The sequence below is a fragment of the Protomyctophum bolini genome (assembly GCF_963924005.1).
Source record: "Protomyctophum bolini genome assembly, chromosome: 8".
Lineage (NCBI taxonomy): Eukaryota > Metazoa > Chordata > Actinopteri > Myctophiformes > Myctophidae > Protomyctophum > Protomyctophum bolini.
Window position 1 is genome coordinate 16,228,819 of NC_137869.1, and position 21,049 is coordinate 16,249,867.

The following is a 21,049-nucleotide window of genomic DNA, read 5'->3' on the forward strand; positions in this document are numbered from 1 at the left end:
TACTCTCACCCTGGTCCTATTCTGCCCTATCAGATGTCAGAATCGATAAGAGTCTAAATATTAGGCTTAGGTCATCCCTATATGTTCGTTCCCCAGGTTATACAGAATGTTCTTTCTTTCTTTCTATCTTTCTTTATTTCTGCCTCTCGGGGCCATAGCCCATAGCTAATGTGGTTATTCACAACAACACAACAATTGTACATGTTTATGGCAAAGGTCCTGAACATAATGTTTATGCACCATTTGTGCAGCATTCGGTTAATTGTGCGCCTGGCCTGTCCATTGAACTCAAATGAAAGGTTAAGCTTATAGTGCTCTATATCTGCAAAACATTTGGCTCAAATAGGCTACAGTTTGTTTGTTTAATTATTACTCAATTTTAATAAATAATAATGGCATATTATCGCCACAGGGGGGCGCAATAGCTCTGATGCGCTGGCCAAAATGAGCCCAGCCAAGAGAGCCCACTGTCCCGTCGTATTTGCATAATATTTGCATATAGCCAATGGGATAGAGTCATGCAAATATTCTCAAAACCTTAGAAGCCGTTTCCCACGAAACCAAAGATCAGTGTGTGCACTGTGCAGAGATACTTAGCGAGAGTGAAGTGAACACACCGTGTGGATAATATCACATCACATCACAGGACCGTCCGAGACACACGCGCCGTCTCTGGATATTCTAGCTCTCTCGTCCGATCGGATGTGCAATATGACTTTTGAAGAACCTAGTGGAGAAAACTCTTCAGAAAGGTGAGTTGCGTCCAGTTGTTTTTCGATTTAATGCATAGTTGCAGAACAAACTTTTACCTCCCGTCGAAGTCTCCTCATGGTGTTGCTTGCAAAGCATGTCCGACGAGAACGGATCTACAAAACTGTTCCAAACTATGCGTTTGTAAAACAGTTCTTGTCGGCAAGCGACAATGTCGACTGTGTCGTATGTTTAACGTTGTTAAACAGCTGAGTTAACCTGTTCTGCTATGTGATTCACTCCCGGGTGGCACACAGCCAACCAACAGAGTGGGGGAAATGCTAATTTGGTTGCACGCAACGCAACAATGATGTTCATACCTTAGTAACTAACTAAGGGGAACTAGGGTTGCTGAACATAATTGCCTGTTGATTTCGGCAAATTCCAATTATTAATTTGCTTGTTGTGACTTGTCCTTCCAGGATGGAATCTGTGGCCATAGCGTTGGAGAAAGTCCTCAGCTCTGCATTACCTCAGGGTTGCATCACTGTTGGTGTCTACGAGGCAGCAAAGTCACTGAATGCGTAAGTTAGAAGACGACCCATAAAGCTACTTTAATAAATAAATGAATGCAATCGTGCTGCTCCAGTCTTGAAATGCAAGAGTCACAACAGAACCCAATATGGTCCTTTTATTCCATTAATACTCCATAAAACCTGTTAAAACACATTTGTTTTTTGTTGTCTTTAGGGATCCAGACAATGTGGTGTTGTGTCTTCTGGCCACAGACGAGGAGCACAAAGAGGATGTTGCCCTTCAGATTCATTTCACCTTGATCCAGGCGTTCTGCTGTGAGAATGACATCAACATCCTGCGAGTCAGCAACATGAGGCGTCTGGCAGAGATCCTCGGTGGGGTGAAAACCGGAGGGGAGCCCATGGATCTACACTGTGTTCTCGTGACTGTAAGTATTACTCATGGCTCCTTACGGTTAGAGCTGCATGTAGACGACAGTCCCTTGGGCCATACCCAGGGTTCTTTAATTGTCTGGGCCTTCCTACAATCTCTTGTTTATAGCCTTAGGCACAGCCAGTCTGCAGCAGGGTGGGTCTGATACCTTTATGTTCCCAGTAGGCATCTACCCAGTGCTAATTACTGACGGCTCCCACTGCTCAACTCCCCAGAGGCACATTCTAGGAAAAATAATTATTACATAAGAGCATGAGATTAGAAGGATTCCACTGAATGGATGATGTACATGCAACATGGTACTCACTGTCTGATGCCAGTTGCTGCAGAGAATTCAAGCAACATTAATGTACACCGAAATGTATTACCAGTCCAGGTCTGTGCATTCCATAAAGCCAGACTCCCAGAGTTAATCTTTTTCCTGTCTTCTTGTGTTTTCAGAACACCCAGTCTTCACCATGGAAGGACCCTGCTCTGAGCAAAGTCAACGGGTTCTGCAGAGACAGTCGATGTCTGGACCAGTGGGTGCCGGTCATTAACCTGCCCGACCGATGATGCTTCAACAACTATCAATGTATTGTGTGCATTTAAGAAGATCACTTACACTCAACCTGTGCAAGGTCTCCGTCGGACTTCTTCGGGCTGGGCCCCAGAGAATAAAGGGCAGAGATGGGAAGGGTGGAATAAGATAAAGGAAAAAAAGTTCAACAGACTCCTCGAGTCAGAGTGGATATTCGGGCCAAGGAAGAGTGACTCAGCAATCTGGGTTACAGGATTTCCATAGCATGCCTTTTTCTCTGCCGAGAAAAAACGCCTCCACACAGGATATTGAACCATGTGAGCCGACAGACACACGTGGTGGTGAGCTCAGGATTGGAACACAGACAAGAGAGCCTCAGTTGTTCAAGGGCTGAGATTTAAGGACTGGAATACACTGGATTGGACTAGCCTGGGCTTTCGGGCCGAAGAATAATTTATTTAAATTAGACCAAATCTAAACAAAGACAAAAGTGATTTTATTTAATGGTATTTAAGGTGGTAAGAGACGTTTGTTTCAAATCAAAAGGGAAAGTATTAGCATGTTATTAAAAGGCCAGAGTAATGTATTGACATGTCCACTAACTTTATTGTGTTTTGCATTCTGAATAATTAATTTAATGAATTGTATTTATTCTTGCATAGTTCATGGAATACTACCTTATTCATACATTGAACAAAAATAAACAAATACACAAACAAGAGAGAAATGTTTAAGTGTCATTGAATTAATGATTTGTAGTCAGTGCAGGGCTTTCTATGCCACTGCCAGCTGTAAACTGTCAGTACAGAAGAACAACAGATTTTGTTGCCCTAACAAGCCTATATGAAACACTTGTAGTTCCATAAGGGTGGGGCTTTGTCCTGGCGTGTTCGGCTACTATGGACCTATTCTGCTTATTTCTAGAACCCATTGAGGCAGCCTGCCTACTCAGTAGCTTGCCTCTCTTGAACCTGGTAACAAAGGCAATATCACATTAAAGGTCTAAATACTTTTATTATATTACAACAAATTCATTTTTCTTGTCTAATTGACTAATTCTACAACATGCTAGAGGACTGTCCATAGTGCTGTGTTACAATACATTCACTACAGGCCTTCGTGCACAGTCAGTTCCACACTGCAGGTGACTGAAGATTAGATCTTGTGGAGAGGAATTCCCACTATGTACCGTGTAACCAGCAATCAACCATGACGTCTACACCATCATCAAACAAAAAGGGGCTAAACCTAACTATTTACAGTACTAAAAATAGCAGAAAGGTAATAAAAGGCAAATGCCTAATAGTACTCTTAGAGGACACCAGTACTTGTGGGTGCTTTTGCGGAGTGAGGTGGGACAAAGCTTTCTAAATAGAAGCTCATGAAACAATGAGTGCATGAGTCAGGGCTATTCAGTCACTGTGCAGTACTTCCAACCACATGGCTAAAAATAGTCCTATGAATAGGGGCGCAACCCTGACCAGCAAAGCCATAACAATAGCAGTACTCCTCATTAATAGCCAACGTTAAGTAGGGGGGCTGACCAGCTGCAGCGATGTCGGTGTGACTGAAATCACTGAAAGAGCAACAGAGATGGAGATATTGATATCAGATAGAACCAATGAGTGCAGAATACAGATGGGGTAAGAGTTGAGTCAACACCACATGCAGTCCACCCTCAATGGAATGCTGTTGTCCCATCATACGGCAGCGCCTAATGTCTGCTGTGTGGAGTGCAACTGGGTGAAGGTAGCACGTAGGTACAGCATGTGCATGTGATTATGACGGTATGACCTACGTCGGGCACACATATCTCTCCTTCAGCCCGGTATGCTCTGGAATTTGGAGAGATTTGGCAACAATCCCTGCGGTCCCTGAGTGAGCGTTCCAGACTGTGGCCATGATGTCCAGAACACTGTAGTCACAGCAGGTTGTTTCTCCAAAGGTCTTTGCAGGTTTGTTGAGATGTTTGTAATTTGAACGACAATGTTACATAAACTACTGAAATGGTATTCAGTGCAGAGTGTGAGATGCATCTTAGCAGAAGCAGAGGCCTTCAAAACAAAAGGACATAGGTGATGCCAAATAGTTTGTGTTCATGGAGAAACTCAATGTCCTATAAAACAGCACGCCCATCATTAAACAGAAGCTCTCTTTACCTGACAAAAAAACATCTTGTCACGCAAAGGAAGAACCTCTGGTCTGGTCCCACATACAGTCTGGGTTATCCTGGCGCTTCTCCACCAAGATGATAGGTAACACAATCATCATCGCCACAAAGCCAGTCAGAAACACCATCGCACTGGTGTGAGAATTACATCAATGTGGGCCAACCAATATGGCCTGACCTGGTTTTGAGTGTAACATCACACCAATTGAGAGAAAGGGATGCTCAGAGTTACATGGATTGTTGCATAACAGCTCTGCCTTGCCCCCAGGGCACAGGAACACACATGATTAAAAAAAAAAGATAAATGTCCCAGAGCAGACACAAGAGCGATAAAGCCATGTACTTGAATATGGCCACTTAATCCAGGGATTGTGCTTGTTTTTTCCAAATATGCTTTCATGATATTCAACAAATGCATATCAAGTGTTTTGACCTGAGGTCTTGAACCAGTCACAGAGTGAAATCTAATTTAAATAACGTTTCTTAAAGGTATTGCAACTGGTTGGTTAAAACAAAACATAACTATTCTAATTCTAATAGTAATCATTGCTGTATAGTTTATTTTACTAAAGAGATGGAGAGACAGCTAGGGAGACCCGTTACTAATGATTACTAATAGAATTAGAAGTTACGTTTTGTAAGAAGACTTACTGCATCTTTCATTTGATTTAGATAGACCTCCTATTGCACTTGAGTTGCAGGTAAATCTATCTCTAAACATAATTAATGTGATTTTGTTGATGCACATTCTATTGCTAAGTTGATTAGGATTCCTACTATTCCTGTCAAGAACAGGTTTCTCTAAACTCTGTGGTATTCCACAAATTCCACGATCCGTGGGAAGCCAGGGTGTGACACATGATATGTGGTGTGTGAACAACGAGCATCTCCCAAAGCGAGAAACAAGAGAGGCTTCTTTGCGATGATCACACATAGAGCTAGTCCGCTGACAGTGGGAATATGTGTAGACACAGTGATAGCAGGCCTATACTCCTACAGTAGGTACTTTTCCAGGGTTATTATGGGCACAGATTTGTTTTGATATAAAGTGTGAATTAAATATTCAGTGAGTCCAAAATGTCAACATCTGATTCACTTAAGATGTTGTCTGTCAGACGTGAAGCTTCCACATTTGCAGATTTAGATCTTCTCTTTCTTGATTGAACACGAAATAGGAATCACATTTTTATTATTATACGTAACATCACAGATTAGAGCAAAGGAATATCAAATAACAGTGTAACATATCAAGTCTGTTTGTGGGTGGGATTTAGTTTATCTTACAAAAATAGTTATGAATCAGGTAATTGTCTTGCTTTTTAATAGATTTATTGACATCTACAAAACACAGTTAAAAGGTAGCTTAAATAGCAAAATGCTACTTAGATTTAATACACATCACATTATTTGCGAGGAATCAATTACAAAGTGACGTTTTCTAATATAAAACACAAATCATTTATATTATTTGACAAAGATCAACTATCAAAACAACATCAAATTCATAAGGGTGGAGTAATGTGAGGTACAAAACAGAAGAAAAAAAACACTGTTTAGATTTGGTTGCATTAATACAATCATACCGGATTTGTATGAATTTCAAGCTAATGCCACAGATTTGTGGAACAGGTGATCTTAATGTTGTAAATCAATTAACATCAGTCACTCATTTTACAGTAGAAACATAGCTGTGTCAATGGATGTCCTCCCTTCATCAAAAGGGGCCTGTATTTAGTTGTTCTCAGTATTAACCAATGGCACTTGAGAAGTGCAACTAACAAGGTAGTTAAAGAGGTGAAAGTAGGATTAAGGTCCAGCCTGGCTATAAGCATCTGAATTAGTTGGCTTGGTTGTCCATGAGCACAAACACACAGCTGCTAATACATAAAGATCAACAACAGGCAGCCACTTCCCCTTTCACACATAAACAGTACGTCAACAAAGTAACGGCTATACATAATCATTGTGAGAGATGAAAATGTAGCCGAGCAATGCTCAGCTATATTTTCCGCTCTCAAAATCATAAAGCATATAGGTCATACCAGTCTTCACGTTTAGACAGATTGTAAAATACCATGTAGGTGACACAGTACATCTAGGATTACCCAAAACTGTTCAGACTGAAACACAGAGAACAAAGAGAAACAATATGCATGATTGCACATCTAATGAGAAGAAGATTGGCCTTAATGCCCTCTTTTAGTAGAAAAGTACTATTCTTTATCAACAAGTGTCTTTTTACATCAATGTAAGGCATATTTCATTTACAGGATCACATCTGAATATACCGTGATCTGCACAATTTCATTTTACCACCTGTTACAGAATAACAAGAGGATTATTTTATGTATTGTAATTTGTTACATATTAATTCCTAAGGAAAATAAATGACAATGCCAGTCAATAAAAACTTGGGTTCTGAGAAACACTTTGTGAAGAGAATCAACCCACTTGCTGCCTGATTGAAAAACATCACTGGGGCTGTCAGCATACTTTGCCACATCTGTGTATACACTAAATACACACACTACAATGCATTATATAAGAAAATGGCTTACTACAGTGGAAACACTAACTGTAGATAGAACTGTGAAAAGTTCCAACAGACCTTTTGCATCAACAAGCAACCTCTATTGTTTGTTGCTTGGTTTCTCAAAATGTCATATATGAAAAAAGTTATACAGATCTTAATTGCTTGGACCCTACTACATTGTACGTCAAATAGTGGAGATAGCAAATCCACAAACTCACAATGCATTGCAATGATGTGAGTTTGTAGATCTGCTATTTCTTACAAATGTTTACCCATTTGCTGTTTACCCAAAATTAGCAGAATGTTGATGTATTTTTGCAAAGTATGACATGCCCAGAAGAGGGGCATGTTTGTACTAGGGTTCATCTGGTTAAGGACAATTAAAACGTTATTTGCCATGTTTTACATGTTTTAAAAATAGCTGATCTACATGCTCACAACATGTAGATGTAGATCGGCTAGTTGAACTATATTCAAATTATTTTCAAAATAGTAAAAAATGGCAAATAAGTTTAGGGATAAGGGTGGCGCAAGACGGAGCCCACAGTCTACAGACACAATGACAGAAAGATGGCATGTAAGTTTCTTACAAAGCTGCAAAGCCAGAACTCTACCTAAAACACTGCAGCTAAGTGCACAATTCTATACTTTTCCTTGGAGCTTCATGGCAAATTGCAATTCCATATAAATAGAGATGCATAATTTACTTTTGCTTTTAAAAATAATAGATTTTAAAGCAACTGATCACAAAGACAAATCCAGCAGTGGGGGTGGGGTCTGACTCTGTACATCACTGGCATTGACCTTTGTCCTTTACCCTTTCCATTTCTCTCCTTAGCATCTCTCCTTGTAACATCCGTGTGTTTTACTAGTCCATCCGTCCAACAACAGCAGATTGTTATCTTTACCACAATTTACACAGAGGGGTGCTCATTATCAGTGACACAAATACTCAGATGAACTCTTTTCAAAACAACAAACTGGGCGGGTCTGAAGAAACACACGAGTGAAAGCTGAAAGACTAGCAGTGACTCGTCCAAAGATTTAGTGGTCTTGTTTAATCGTCTGCTGCGATGCTTAGAGATTCAGGAACTCCCCCATCCAGACCAAAGATCTTTTCAGCAGAGTCATCAGGTCCTTCTAGACCACGTCAGATGACACCAGCCAGCCTCAACACTAACCTTTATTCACCACCGTTTTAACTAAAGCTTTGTTTCCAGCCAACAGCTTCTGACGTCTCCCTTTTCTGTACTGGCGCTCTTTGGTGTAAGTGGAATGTGACTGAATGGCAGGGATACAGAATACGTTCCTTATCAAACTGCAAAGGTTGTGAAACCTCATTGGGTAACTGTAAAAGGTAGAGCTGGAATTGGCCTTAAGGCAAGTTGTGTTCAATAAAACTATCACTTTCTTCCCTATGAAAAAAATGAAACAAAAAAAAACAATAGCACGAGTTCAGATGTTCTACTACAATATAGCACATGGCTTTTTGTCTTTGAAAGGGTTTTCCGAGGCAGGTATGCCCATAAGTAGTGGGTCGTACTTGGCGTGCTCTCCACAATAGTGCATCAGGTCTGAGGAAGCCTTGGACACCTGTGAACGAGTCAATCCATTCATTTATTTATTTATATTTATTTATTTATTGGGAATGTGTTGAGAATGAGCGAGAGTAAGCGGACTGGTACCTTTATCCTCTCGATGCTGGCCTCTATTCTCAGCTGCTGAACTGTCCTCCTGGCCTGGGCTATGCTGTTGGAGTTCTGCATCTTCGATGACATTTCACGCCTTTGCAAACCTGTGTTCCAATAAGCAAGCACATAATTAAGTGCACATTACTTAGTGGATTAGGGTTTGGGAGGCAATGGGTGATTGTGTGTGCAACACTGCTGCAACATAGATGGAAAAGTTGACCCAACAGATGAGGAGAGAGGGAGAGAGAGAGAGAGATTTATTTTCTGAAAGTGTGTGGTGTAACTGTATGAGCACTGGCCTGACAATTGTTTTCCCTGCAGGAATACGTTTTGCACAATTTTACGGTAAATCTAAAAGAGGCACAGTAAATGGCAAACCCAGAGTCCAGCAGATGTTATTGCACTATTGTCCACAGCTACGCAACTTCTCAAAAGTGACAGTTGGTTTCATCTGGAAGTACACCAACCTACGTAATAGAGAAGGGGCTACTATGGCCCAATCACATAACAGACTCCTGTTTCACAACACACACTTTCAGGACAGGAAGGTTTGCATCACTTGCTCCAACAAGACAACAGGCAAAAGTGTGTGTGTGTGTGTGTGTGTGGGGGGGGGGGGGCTTCTTGCAGGACAGGAAACACAGATGCTGAGAAGAAAATGATGTCCCTGTGGCAGTGTTGCGATCTCCCCACATCTGTGTGAGCAACAACTATTGATCTGTAACATGTTGCAGCACGTGTTACAGTAAGACAATAAGGCTAAATGATAACCCCCAAAATCTTCGGTCTTTGTTTCCATTGTGGTCCTATGTATTCAATTCATCAACATATCATAAAAAATTACACAATAGGCCTACACATTATATGTACCTTTGTGTGTGTGTGTGTGTGTGTGTGTGTGTGTGTGTGCATGTGCATGCGCTTACATGCATGTATGGTGCTTTTTCTTATATTTATTTATTTTCTTTGAGGGGGGGTGAAATGCAAGAGGGATGAAACGAGGACAGCGAGGCTCCACAGCACAGAGAGGAGACGAGAGCATATACATCTCTCTAATCCGCCCACCCACTCCTTTCCGCTTCCTCCACAGGAAGCAGCATCGCCCGTTCCCCTCTGAAGTATAAATGATTAAATATGGTGCGGCTGCTTTAAAAATAGAACCCGGCAGAGTGCCGCAGAAGAGGCACCCCTGTATGACCACCGGAGCAACACAAAAGCCATGTTGTAACCAAAGGCCTTACATTCGGACTGCATGACTTCTGGAATCTGGTGAAATGATTACACATTACTGACAAGGGACAATGTCCTCACAGTCATCCTGAACATGGACAGACGTCCACCCATACGCAATCTAACTCTTGCATGTGGTTGTGCACTCATGGGAATGATGGGACAAATCTACTTCAAGGCACCTCAAGTCTCCGTCCCCTACGCAACAGTAGCCCACCTTAACGAGTGGACACAGGAAGGGAAATGTAATCCACTGGTTGCGTCAGAGAAGGGATCGTCCTCACCCACCCTGACGTGGACAGTGCCACTGCGTGACGCCAGCAACTATTCCTCTACGAGTCTGGGAGGAGGCACTTGAAGTGCAACGATCTGTGAGGAGGCGACATTCCTACAGAGAATATTGTCTTGACAACCTCAGCGCTAAGTGTTTCATGTTTTACAAGGCTATTACTGGGCCTTGCAGCCTCTAATCATGACCCGAGAGTGTGACAACGGTGTATATGAATAGTAAAGTTTGGTTTAATAGTGTTCCATGCCGTTGTCCTTTACCCTTTTGAAAGATGCAAAAGGGCAAGTGATCTGGTGGACTCTATGACAAAATGTTTATCATTGATCTAAAGAGGGATTTAATTTTGATGTCACAAACTTGCCGGAACTTAGTCAAAAGTTGAGGGAGACAATACAATGAAGTGAAATGAACACTTGAACACAGTTGAAGAATTTAATATTTGTAGCACATTCTTTACAATAAAATGCATGCACTGGAATGCCGTTCAAAGCAAACGTGCTCCTCCTGCACAGGTCTCCACCAGGCCAGGTCAGGTTATTGTGGCCTCCTGGTGGCCATAATAGGCCAATGTTAAAGGGTGCCATTTCTTCTTACACCTTTGATGGCAATTGAACGTTCAAATTCATGATTTGAGGCATTTTGTTAAAACAATTTGTTTAGCAAAAATCCACCTGTTGGTGGCGCTATAATAGGCTAATGTGAAAAGGGTGGAATTTATTCCTCAGCCTAGTAGGAAAGTGTGTGGAAAAATCTCATTGCACGCTGTGTTCATAATTTAGGCTTTTTGTTCGAAACAGGTCAATCCTGTATACTTTGGAAGCCAACGTTAGCCAGATGGAATATGAAATATCTGAGAAATCCGTCATGATCACAAGACTGTAGAGATGCTGTGTACCGATTTGCGGGAGTTTGGGACAGAATATAAAAAGTAATATATATTTTTTTTTACAAAAGTCTCCCTCATGGTGGCAGAGAAAAACATACTCTCTCCCATGGCTTCGGCCTGGTGGAGACAATGAATTGAAATGGTACAGTACGGTAGAGGAAGGGAACTTGAAATGAAAACTAATTCTGGTTTCTAGGTCAGTGGTTCTCAATTTAGGGTCCGGGGACCCCAGGGGTCCTTGGGGGGGTTCCAGGGGGTCCCCAGCTAAATGAGGAACCAAATGGACCCTTAGGCAGGGGTCTGTAACTCAGAGAGTGTACAAATGGAACCAAACGGACAATGGGGATTTTGGGGTCTCAAATTGTATCAAATGGGGGTCAATGGCCTAATCCTAATCCTATCAAACTGGGTGTCTTTGAAATTAGAAATATTGTTTATTTTGTATGTAGAATAACTGTTTGTCAGGAATAGCAGGTTCCAGCAGTTGTATGCACTTCCCGACTATGACGCCCTTCAGTTGAGGTATGCCACATCATACTCGTGAGGTCTGGTCTGGCATCATGTTTCCTCCTGTTTGGTCGCTCACCTGCAGACTTCACTGAATGTGTACTTCTCTTGGAGCTGTCTAATCCAGTGAGTCCCCATCGCCTTGAAACTGTGGCTCTTCAAATGAGCCACTGTTCTTCATTGCAGGAGGGGCCATGGCAGACATGGACGCCCCAAAACTATTTAACACCACCACTTCTGAGGGCTTGTAAACGTCTCACCTTACAAATAAACAACACTGGCGACCACCTCTAGCTTTAAAGCCTAGTTCAGACGACAAAGAGTCGCCAACGAGACGACATCGCTTTAAGCCCAATTTATGCTTTGACGTACATTCGTACAAGGATGTTGCACAACATCCGATCTACAAGCTTGCAACAAATTGTCTCCCGAACATAAATTAAGCAATGGACCGTTGCAGAGACAAATGTCAGTGGTGTGTGAAATACCCCTAAAAATCCTGGATGCAGACCACCCTCTACAACTACAGCCAGTAGACTCTACTGAGGGTTCATGTACCTCCCCCCCCCCCCTTCATTCCAGGAAGCACAGCTAAAAGACCATTTTGGACCAGCCTTCCTGCCAGTGTCCCCAGCCTGCATCCCACTAGTGCTCAGGCAGTTGAGTATACCCTCTATCGCTGTGAGTGTTTACTGATGTGAACAGTGTGTAGCACAGAGCAGCCATTGATGTTAGTTATATTCATATTCATAGGTTTACCGCAGAGAAGTTGCTTTCATGTGGTCGTGGTGTGAGCACAGGTGGCTTTCCACCGAGTAACAAGAAGGAGGTCCTGAGGAGTTCAAAATGCCAATGAACACATTGTAGTACACTTAATTTAACATTAACCCTGGTGTCCTATACTTTGGGCAAGTTTTCAAAATAATGTAAGAAATCGTACCGGCAGTGATGGGCAAGCTACTTGGAAAATGTAGTAAGCTACACTACCAGTTACTCTCTATTAAATATAGCTCAACTACAACAAAGCTATCCCCAGATAAATATAGCAAGCTACACTATAAGCTACATGGCAAAAGTAGCTAGCTACATGGACACTACTTTTTTTTAAAATATTTTTTATCAACTTCATGATCACGTTTCCACCGAACAAATAGCCTAATAGGCAGGCAAAAATGCTGAGTTTGGTTGTTTATTAAAAAACAAACTGGAAACAAGCCCTCTGTCTGGCTTTTGGTGTCAACTTTTTCACATTTACTTGTATTAATGTACCTTGCCGTGTGGCTGATTCATGTGTTCAGTGTTGGGAAAGTTATTTTTTTTATTAACTATAGTTCAGTTCACAGTTAATTTTTTTTAAAGGAACTAATTCAGTTCATAATTCAACATTTTGAACTAAAGTTCATGGTTCCAAAAAATGAACGATTTTAGTTATTTTTTGTTCTTTTTTAAAATTATTATTATTGCCACAGCCTAGCCATTTGCGCACCAGCTGAGAGACAGGGATTTAGACTAGAGCAGTGGTTCCCAAAGTGGGGTCTGGGGACCCCCAGGGGTACCTGAGGGAGTTCCAGGGGGGACCCATCTATTTTGTTCATGTTCATAAAGTGCTAAAGTGTTTAAAGCAGTGGTTCCCAAACTTTTTCATGTCAAGGACCCCCAAATTGACACTACATAGCCTGTGGACCCCCATTTGAAAATATATGCCAGGGACCCCCATAAGAGAAGACGTACACATTTAGACGTCTACATTTAGACATCTACATTTAGACGTCTGTATACATTTAGACGTATACATTTAGACAGTGTCCCCCCGAGTGCCTCCCCAGTGTCCCCCCGAGTGCCTCCCCAATGCCTGCCCAGTGTCCCCCCAGTGTCTCCAATAGCAATACAAGAGCAATAATACAAATTAATCTTAATGTATTAATCTAATTAATTAATTAATTAATCAAAATTGCGGCCTGTGCCCAGCACCATGCCAAAGCTTTTTCCTGCAGGAAACACTGCTTGTGGTTGTAAATATATTGTTATCCGTGTTGCGAGGATGAGGGGGTACCTGGAAAAATATCTACCCCAAAAGGGGTACCTGGTCCAAAAAAGTTTGGGAACACCTGGACTAGAGAATGCGGGTGGCCTGTTTGTTTGTGTCAGACTCTTCTTATCTAAACCAACCAATCATGGATTTCTTTCCAGGGATTTTTTCCCCCCACAAAACTTTATTTAACAGTAAATTTGTAACTTTGTAGCTTTTGTTGAAAGCTACGTCACTACTTGGGTCTAAAAATAGCTACACTACAAAAAACGCTACTTGGTTCAAAAGGAGTGAAGCTACCATCAAGCTACTGATAAATGTAGTAAGCTATGTAGCTTCGCTACTTGTAGCTAGCTACTGCCCAACACTGCGTACCGGTAATTACATTTATTTTCAAAAAGTACGGATCCACAAGCTCACGTGTGTCAAGCGGGTGCATGCGTTTGGTCCAACGTACTAACAGTCCTACAGTCATGTTTAAATTTACCAATGATGATGTCATTGTTAGGCAGGTTTCTGAACTGTCCACAGCCCATATCTGAGACGCCAAGCGGGTAGACAGAAATGGTGCCATCTTATAATGAGCATGAGTTGAGGACCAATTATAAGAAGATAAGGTTGAAAATAAGTGCTCCTTTAAGTGGTTAACACTGAGAGCGGTCAAATTGACCTATAAAGGGCCTAGACTGGATCCCCTAATGACCCCTGCAATCAGGTTAACAGTGGCAAGATATGGGGTTATTCGCCAGTAGAGCGCTAACTGGTTGGTGGCTGCACTGAGTGAGCACATGCCACTCAGTGAGCACATGCCACTCAGTGAGCACATGCCACTCAGTGAGCACATGCAAGGTTTGAATCAGACTCCAGTCATATCTAGCATCTCCCCATTCTCCCCTATCTCTAATTTAGTTTCTCTACACTCTCCTATCTAAATAACATAAGAAGACACACATTTGCATTCGTACGCCAGCCTCTATAATCAGAGAAATTACACATATCTATTACACACAAGCACAGTATCTGATATAGGCACAAGAAGTTGTATTATCTAAAATAACAGACACGTACAGACAAGCAGGCCAGGATGCTGTTTTTGTTCACGAGGTGTTAATCAGTGACTTGACTCACTGAAGACAGACCTGTCTGGGAAGCGAAGGCTAAACAATCAGTTATCAGCTGACCCACCGGTTCCAAACTGCCGTGGCCATGGGAGAGTAAGCAGCTCCATTATCTGTCCCTAGCGCGCGCTGCAAAACTGCTTAGCAACAAGGACAGCACTGGGCTCCCCGGTCCTCTCCGGGGCCAGGAACTCTGGACTCCACAATAAGCTCTCTGGCTTTAGCGGACAACCGAGAGGCATGGTGACAATGCCAGACATGCTATCAGTACTGCGCCACACTCGGGACAGCTATTTAGGGGGTATTGTGTGCAGAGTGGAGGCACCACAACAGCGCATATTTAACTGCACCCTCATGAGCACTGATCTCAGACTGATGCCTGATGCTATCTGAGGAGCCAGGCCGCCCAGTAGTGCGGGTCCAGTCTGGCGTGCAGGTGGAGAGAGACAGACTTTCTCGCAGGGTTCGATTTGTAAAGAAAAAAAAGGAGGGGACATTTTCTTCAGCACTTAAACCGAATAGCTAAAAAAGCCGATCTACAAGCTCACAAGTTGCATCCCGAATTGTTGTGAGCTTGCCTTGTACATCTGCTGTTTTGCACTCCGTCCGTGTGTGTGTCCGTCCGTCCATGTACAGCTAATCTCCGGCACCGCTGGCCTGGCCGATGGGTTTGAGTGCTAATTCGCTTATTTCCATCGCTCAAAAATCCATGTTTTTGGTATAAACAGTATGTGTAGCGTTTCACTTTACTGCATAGAAACACCGTTGCTGTGTTCTAGCCGTGAAGCATGTCTCGTCTATCGTGAGACTTCATGAGACTTCAGTGCAATTATACATGCACATTCCCACTACACATTTATTTTTGTTGCTTAAAAAAAGATATAATAATAAAAATGTTTATATTACTTAATTAGTTTTTTAAAGTGGTGTAACCACTTTATTAAGTAGCTTTGTGTGTGTATGCCTGGCTGGCTGGCTGGCTGCCTGGGTCTGAGCACGAAAATAGCATTTAGTTGGTTTTGAAAACCAAGTGTCACTGTTGTGCAGCCTAACACACACATACATATTAACTGTATATATGATGATTTCAGGTGTATCAGTACAGTACAGTACAGTACAGTACAGTTACCCACATGGTAACTGTTATTTCTCAACCGTTTCGGACGCGGGGCAGCTCGCTGGAACCGGCCCGGCCCCCTGGGCGCGTTCCTGAGGGTCTGGATGTTACAGGGACCCCCGAGGACCCCCACACGGTAACGCTGTCATTTCTCGACCGTTTCGGAAGGCGGGGTGGCTCGCCAGAACCGGGCTTCTGCGGGTCTGGAAGTTCCGGGAACCCCCCACACGGAGTTGCACCACTTACCTCACACGGATGTGATTTATTAGTTTTTTGGGAGTGACAAATAAGGACAACAAGGATACTGTGGTTAACATAAAGGTTTTATGGAATTGTTATATTCTTAGCAAACATAAATATCAAACATATGAGTTTACACACCCCCCCCCCCCCCAACCCTGCCATAACCCCCAGCCCCCAGCAAAAGGAACCTGCAACCACGCGTACAAGAGAAGAGAGCCATGACTTTCTCAAACCTCCCACCACGAGAGAGACAAAAAACAGCGAGCGACTCTCACCCGGAGACCGACGGTATGACTAAATGCTATAACATCCCCGGTCCATCATCGATTAACAGTTCTGATGCTTGACATGCTTTCAAAGGCACCGCGCGCCCTATTCAAATAAGCCCCCGGAGGACCTGCCGTGTGAAGGCAGGCGACATGAAAAGAAACACAGAGGGGCGTCGTGTTTACGCTGTGGACTGAAGCAGGGTTTGGAAGCTTCCAAGCTATTGAGTCAGAGTTTGGGAGTTTCTGTCGAGACTCCACAGAGGCGCGGCCTGGAGCCTTTCCCCTCAGCACTGTACAGACACGCAACGCAACACCTTCTCGCCCATGGTGGGGTCACTCACGGGACAATTGATTTTAACACCGGTTTCTTGTCTGTCAACCGGTCCCCTCTTTTCCCACCTGGGCCCTTTGTGCAAACAGGTTTGCTTTGTGTGTGTGTGTGTGTGTGTGTGTGTGTGTGTGTGTGTGTGTGTGTGTGTGTGCGCGCGTGCACGTGATTCTGTGTGTTCATTCAGTCACGTCACATGTTGCATACAGTGCCTCAGTAAAACTTCAAAGCTCTCTGTGAGTAATATCCCTTTGATTTCCAGAGAAATTAGTTAATGTATGCGCTTTCTCTCTCTGTGTCGCACGCATGCACGCATGCAGACGCACGCACGCACGCACGCACACACACACACACACACACACACACACACACACACACACACACACACACACACACACACACACACACACACACACACACACACACACACACACACACACACACACACACACACACACACACACACACACACACACACACACACACACACACACACACACACACACACACACACACACACACACACACACACACACCAAGATGTACCGTACAGTTGCTAACGTCCATGGATTAAAGTTCTCTTTGAAGTCTAGGCTGCTACCCCCTTTCATGTCCCATAGGAAGTCAGTGGAAGAATGACGAGTAAAAAAAAAAGCCCCCAAAACCAGGTGCTGCACAGTAAAATTCTCAGTTTTCACCGAACTCTGACAGTGTACTTCTTACACTCTCCAGAGTTAAAAGAACACTAAGGATTTTACAGTCCGACTGCTATACTACACTACCACACACCATCATCATCATCATCATCATGCATCAAGCATGTGCTCACATTCCCTTATGCGGCTCTCCTTTGATTGTTGTCCAGAAACTGCTGCCATTTGGCATTCTGTGAGCTCGCTTTGATTTGACAGAGGGAGAAAAACAAAAGAGAATAGAATAAAAAAAAGTAAAAAAAAGTGAAGGGGGCAAGAGAAAGATACAGTGTGCAAACTGTGCATGTAGCACAAAATAAATAAAAAATAAAAAGAATGGCCAGATGCAATGAAACATCCCACCAGCTGCAGCTGCTTCTATTAATAGTGCTCACAAATGCTCACATGCTATGCTTCGTCATATGACGGTGTGGTACGCTGAAAATAGCAGACCCATAAGCTCATATAACGCGCCGCATTGCGCTGCACTGTGAGCTTGTAGATCTGCTATTTTCGGCTATTTACGGCTAAATGAAGCTTCAGAGGAAGGGGTGTGGTGGGTGGGGGCTGTCTGTCCTGCTGCAGTCCCACTGCATGCAGAGCAGTTCACTTTGAAAGCGTGCAATAAAAACAGCTCTGCACGCAACACTTGCCAGATCTCTTAACATCTTTTTTTTCTCCTTCTTCTTAAAAGAGCTTTCTTTAATAACAGAGAACACTGTACAATGCATACTGTACAAGACAGAGACAGAGAAGCGCTCAGAGCATGGACGTGTTCGACTCTGAGTGCTTAACTGACATCTGTCTCTGACCCTCATCTTAAGCACGCGAAAAGCACACATGAACTACACCTCATCACCGTCCCAAAATGAGGCGGCAGGCAATGGGCTCAGACAGCAGAGAGCCCCGAGGGCTACGGCTGAATGCAACAGTTAATGAACCCTCAGTCAACCCTGTCGTCCTGCCTGAGCCGCCACACTGTGAGCAGCCCTGCCGCCTGTCTGTGCCTTATCTGGTGCATGCAGTCCAGCTAAAGACAACAGCAGCCTTGGCAAGCTGGCTCCTCTTGCCCAAGGGCTTATTGTTTAATCAATTTTGTTCAACTTAATCTATGCACTCTGGTGTCAAGAGGTCGAAAGTTGAACGTCTTGACAACTGCGACAAACAATGGCTCATCAGAGAGAGAGAGAGAGAGAGAGAGAGAGAGAGAGAGAGAGAGAGAGAGAGTATGTATGACTGTGTGTCTGTGTCTGCAGCTCTGCCTAAATGTGTCCCCAAAGCACCCATGAATACATGTGTGTCGAGTGTGGTCGTGGTTTGCTGATGGAGCCAGTCCAAAAAAAGAAAAAGAAAGAAAAGGTTGCAGAGTGCTGCAGACATTCTGATAAATGCTTACTGTGCAAGGCGGGTCAGACAGCCTACTATATTTCCTGTCGAGTGGGAGACTTGAAAGCAAGAAGTGGAGATCTTTTGCTCCACTGCTACAAAATGCACCAAGCTGTCTCCACCCTATCATGGGAGAAAAACTCCCACCACAGGAAAAAAAGGAAGAAGGAAAAAAAATCTAGCAGTTGACCCCATTTGTTTAAATCCCCCAAGGAACGAGAAGTTAGCAGAAAGAGAGAGAGATAGAGATAGAGAGGAGAGAGAGAAAAAAGTCCCCTCTCCCCACCAATACTTCCTGGTGCCTGGAGCAGTCCTGGCTCTGCCTGGGTCTCCCCGACAACTGAGCTTTGTCTAGACAGAAGCCACGGCTCAGCTCACTGGATAGGAATTCAGCAAACCCACAGCCCCTCATTCTCACAGACTACCTTTAGCCTGCCTCTCACATAGCGCCAAACAACTAACTCACAGCTCTCATTGTTGCAATAATCCAGCGCTTACCCGCAGCCAAATGCACCACCCTGTCATTCCCTACAATAACCGACAGTATAACTATCCCATTATGAAAATTGGTCCGTCTTGCTGAGCAGTGAAATTCTCAGCAAATCCAAATGAGTTATTTTCTTTTTCTAGCGATGAGAGAATGCATGCCATGTAAAAAGGGCTGAATGACAATGACTGTCTGGGAATGACATGTACTGGACCACACGTAGTACACGCAACAGTTTCCTGTATTAACTGGGATTAGCTCTTCAAGCCCATCCTGCAGCGTGAAACATGCAGCAAGCAGTTTGTGTTCATGTGCATCTTTCAGAGCCAGGAATGTCCGATTGCAATAGAACCACAGGATGGGGTGGGGTGAACTGAGTGAACAGTATCAATCCAGGAGGCTCACATGCTTAATGCACACAGTCAACTGCCTAAAAGATAGAAGATAACTATATTTGGCGTCATCCCAGCCATAAGGTCCCATGCAAAGTTAAGATTCCTGCACAATCTCTTCAAAGTTACTACCACAAAGTGCAACCTTTTCCCTATTTACCTCCAGACACACAGTCCTGGTTCTTACCAAACATTAGTAATGTTGTGTAATGTACACAAAGCTTTTTACGCCATGGCTCCTGCTGTATGGGCTGAGCCGTCTACAAGAGGGTCTGTCTGCCTTTGTGTCTGAATGTCTGTGTGTGTGTGTGTGTGTGTGTGTGTGTGTGTGTGTGTGTGTGTGTGTGTGTGTGTGTGTGTGTGTGTGTGTGTGTGTGTGTCAGCGGCTAATCTCGCAAACCATTGCACTGAGCGCCAAATTTCTTTGCACAAGGAAATTAATTCCCGAATAATTTTCACAAGACAATGGAGAGGCAAATAATTCCATATTTGGAAGTCAATATGAAGTCACAGCGACAACATGACATCATTGACATGACCACATGACCATTATTAGACCCTTTCTTGTTTTTTAAGCTTTATAGCCATTAGCCCTGTATAATGACTTGTGAATTACTTCATTATATGAACAATAGCAGTGCCAATGGTAGTGATGAGTTTTTTTATAGCAACCGGTCCTTTTATTAACCACGTTGAGAGCAACCCACCATCCATCCATTCCATGGGAAGACTTTCAGGTGCAGTGAAAGCACGATCGCGTCAAACATGAGGGTCAATGCCGCAAGGAAGGATAAGACATTAGCATTCATGGACGCAACACTAATAATTGTAGCACTGTAATAGAGACTTTTGCAAACATACAAGTAAACAGAACATGCATACCGACCGTACATACAATTTATAATTTAGGCATTTAGCAGACGCTCTTAATCCAGAGCGACATATATACACATATATAAAAAGCATTTATCATGAAACATACGTAAGCTAAGAACGTAACAGTGGAATATCTATATAATGAAACTATACATATACTATACTATGCTATACATATGTACTATGACGTGCTATGACTACATACAATGCAATTATAGTGCTGTCTACATAACATGCTAAGTCTGTATCAAATGCTATCTAAGTCTACAAAAGTGCTATCTAAGGGGGTAGGGTAAGTGCTATGGGCCATGATGGAGTCTGAAAAGGTGGGTTTTCAGACTACGGCGGAAGATTGGGAGTGAACGGGAAGTGCATTCCACAGTTTTGAAGCCAGAAGGGAGAAGAGTTTGGGACGTGTGTACATATACATGCATGCATACAGGCACGCATGCAAACATGCATGCACATAAGCACGCATGCAAACATGCATGAATATGCAGACACACTTGCATTGCAATTTGCAAACATGATTTTTTGTACATACATGCAGGGACACATTAGATAGTTTTCTCATCAGTTAGTCATCGTTTCACATCCATGCTCTGGTGCCTCCTGTTCTTTATCTTA

General features: G+C 43.1%; 2 protein-coding genes across 2 annotated transcripts in view; one reads left to right on the top strand and one right to left on the bottom strand.

Annotated features, from left to right (window-relative positions):
- The first annotated feature begins 559 nt into the window (after window positions 1-559).
- gadd45ab (growth arrest and DNA-damage-inducible, alpha, b) lies at window positions 560-2,906 on the top strand. Its single transcript, XM_080769969.1, has 4 exons — window positions 560-752; window positions 1,173-1,274; window positions 1,441-1,654; window positions 2,101-2,906. The coding sequence occupies exons 1-4, from the start codon at window positions 703-705 to the stop codon at window positions 2,212-2,214; spliced, it is 480 nt and encodes a 159-aa protein (XP_080626095.1). The 5' UTR covers window positions 560-702; the 3' UTR covers window positions 2,215-2,906.
- A 2,753-nt stretch (window positions 2,907-5,659) lies between these two features.
- gng12b (guanine nucleotide binding protein (G protein), gamma 12b) overlaps window positions 5,660-21,049 on the bottom strand; it is a 36,914-nt gene continuing 21,524 nt past the window's right edge. The window contains exons 2-3 of the mRNA XM_080769561.1: window positions 8,568-8,677; window positions 5,660-8,475 (exon numbers count right to left, since the gene is read on the bottom strand). Coding sequence (XP_080625687.1) covers window positions 8,350-8,475; window positions 8,568-8,660 — 219 coding nt within the window. The 5' untranslated portion in view covers window positions 8,661-8,677 and the 3' untranslated portion in view covers window positions 5,660-8,349. The remainder of the gene's footprint in view (window positions 8,476-8,567; window positions 8,678-21,049) is intronic.

Excerpts from the sequence above, each read along its gene's own strand:
- gadd45ab (XM_080769969.1), top strand. The coding sequence starts at position 703 with ATGTGCAATATGACTTTTGAAGAACCTAGTGGAGAAAACTCTTCAGAA. Across the intron at positions 753-1,172 it reads GGAGAAAACTCTTCAGAAAG|GATGGAATCTGTGGCCATAG; the intron begins GTGAGTTGCGTC and ends TTGTCCTTCCAG. Across the intron at positions 1,655-2,100 it reads TACACTGTGTTCTCGTGACT|AACACCCAGTCTTCACCATG; the intron begins GTAAGTATTACT and ends TTGTGTTTTCAG.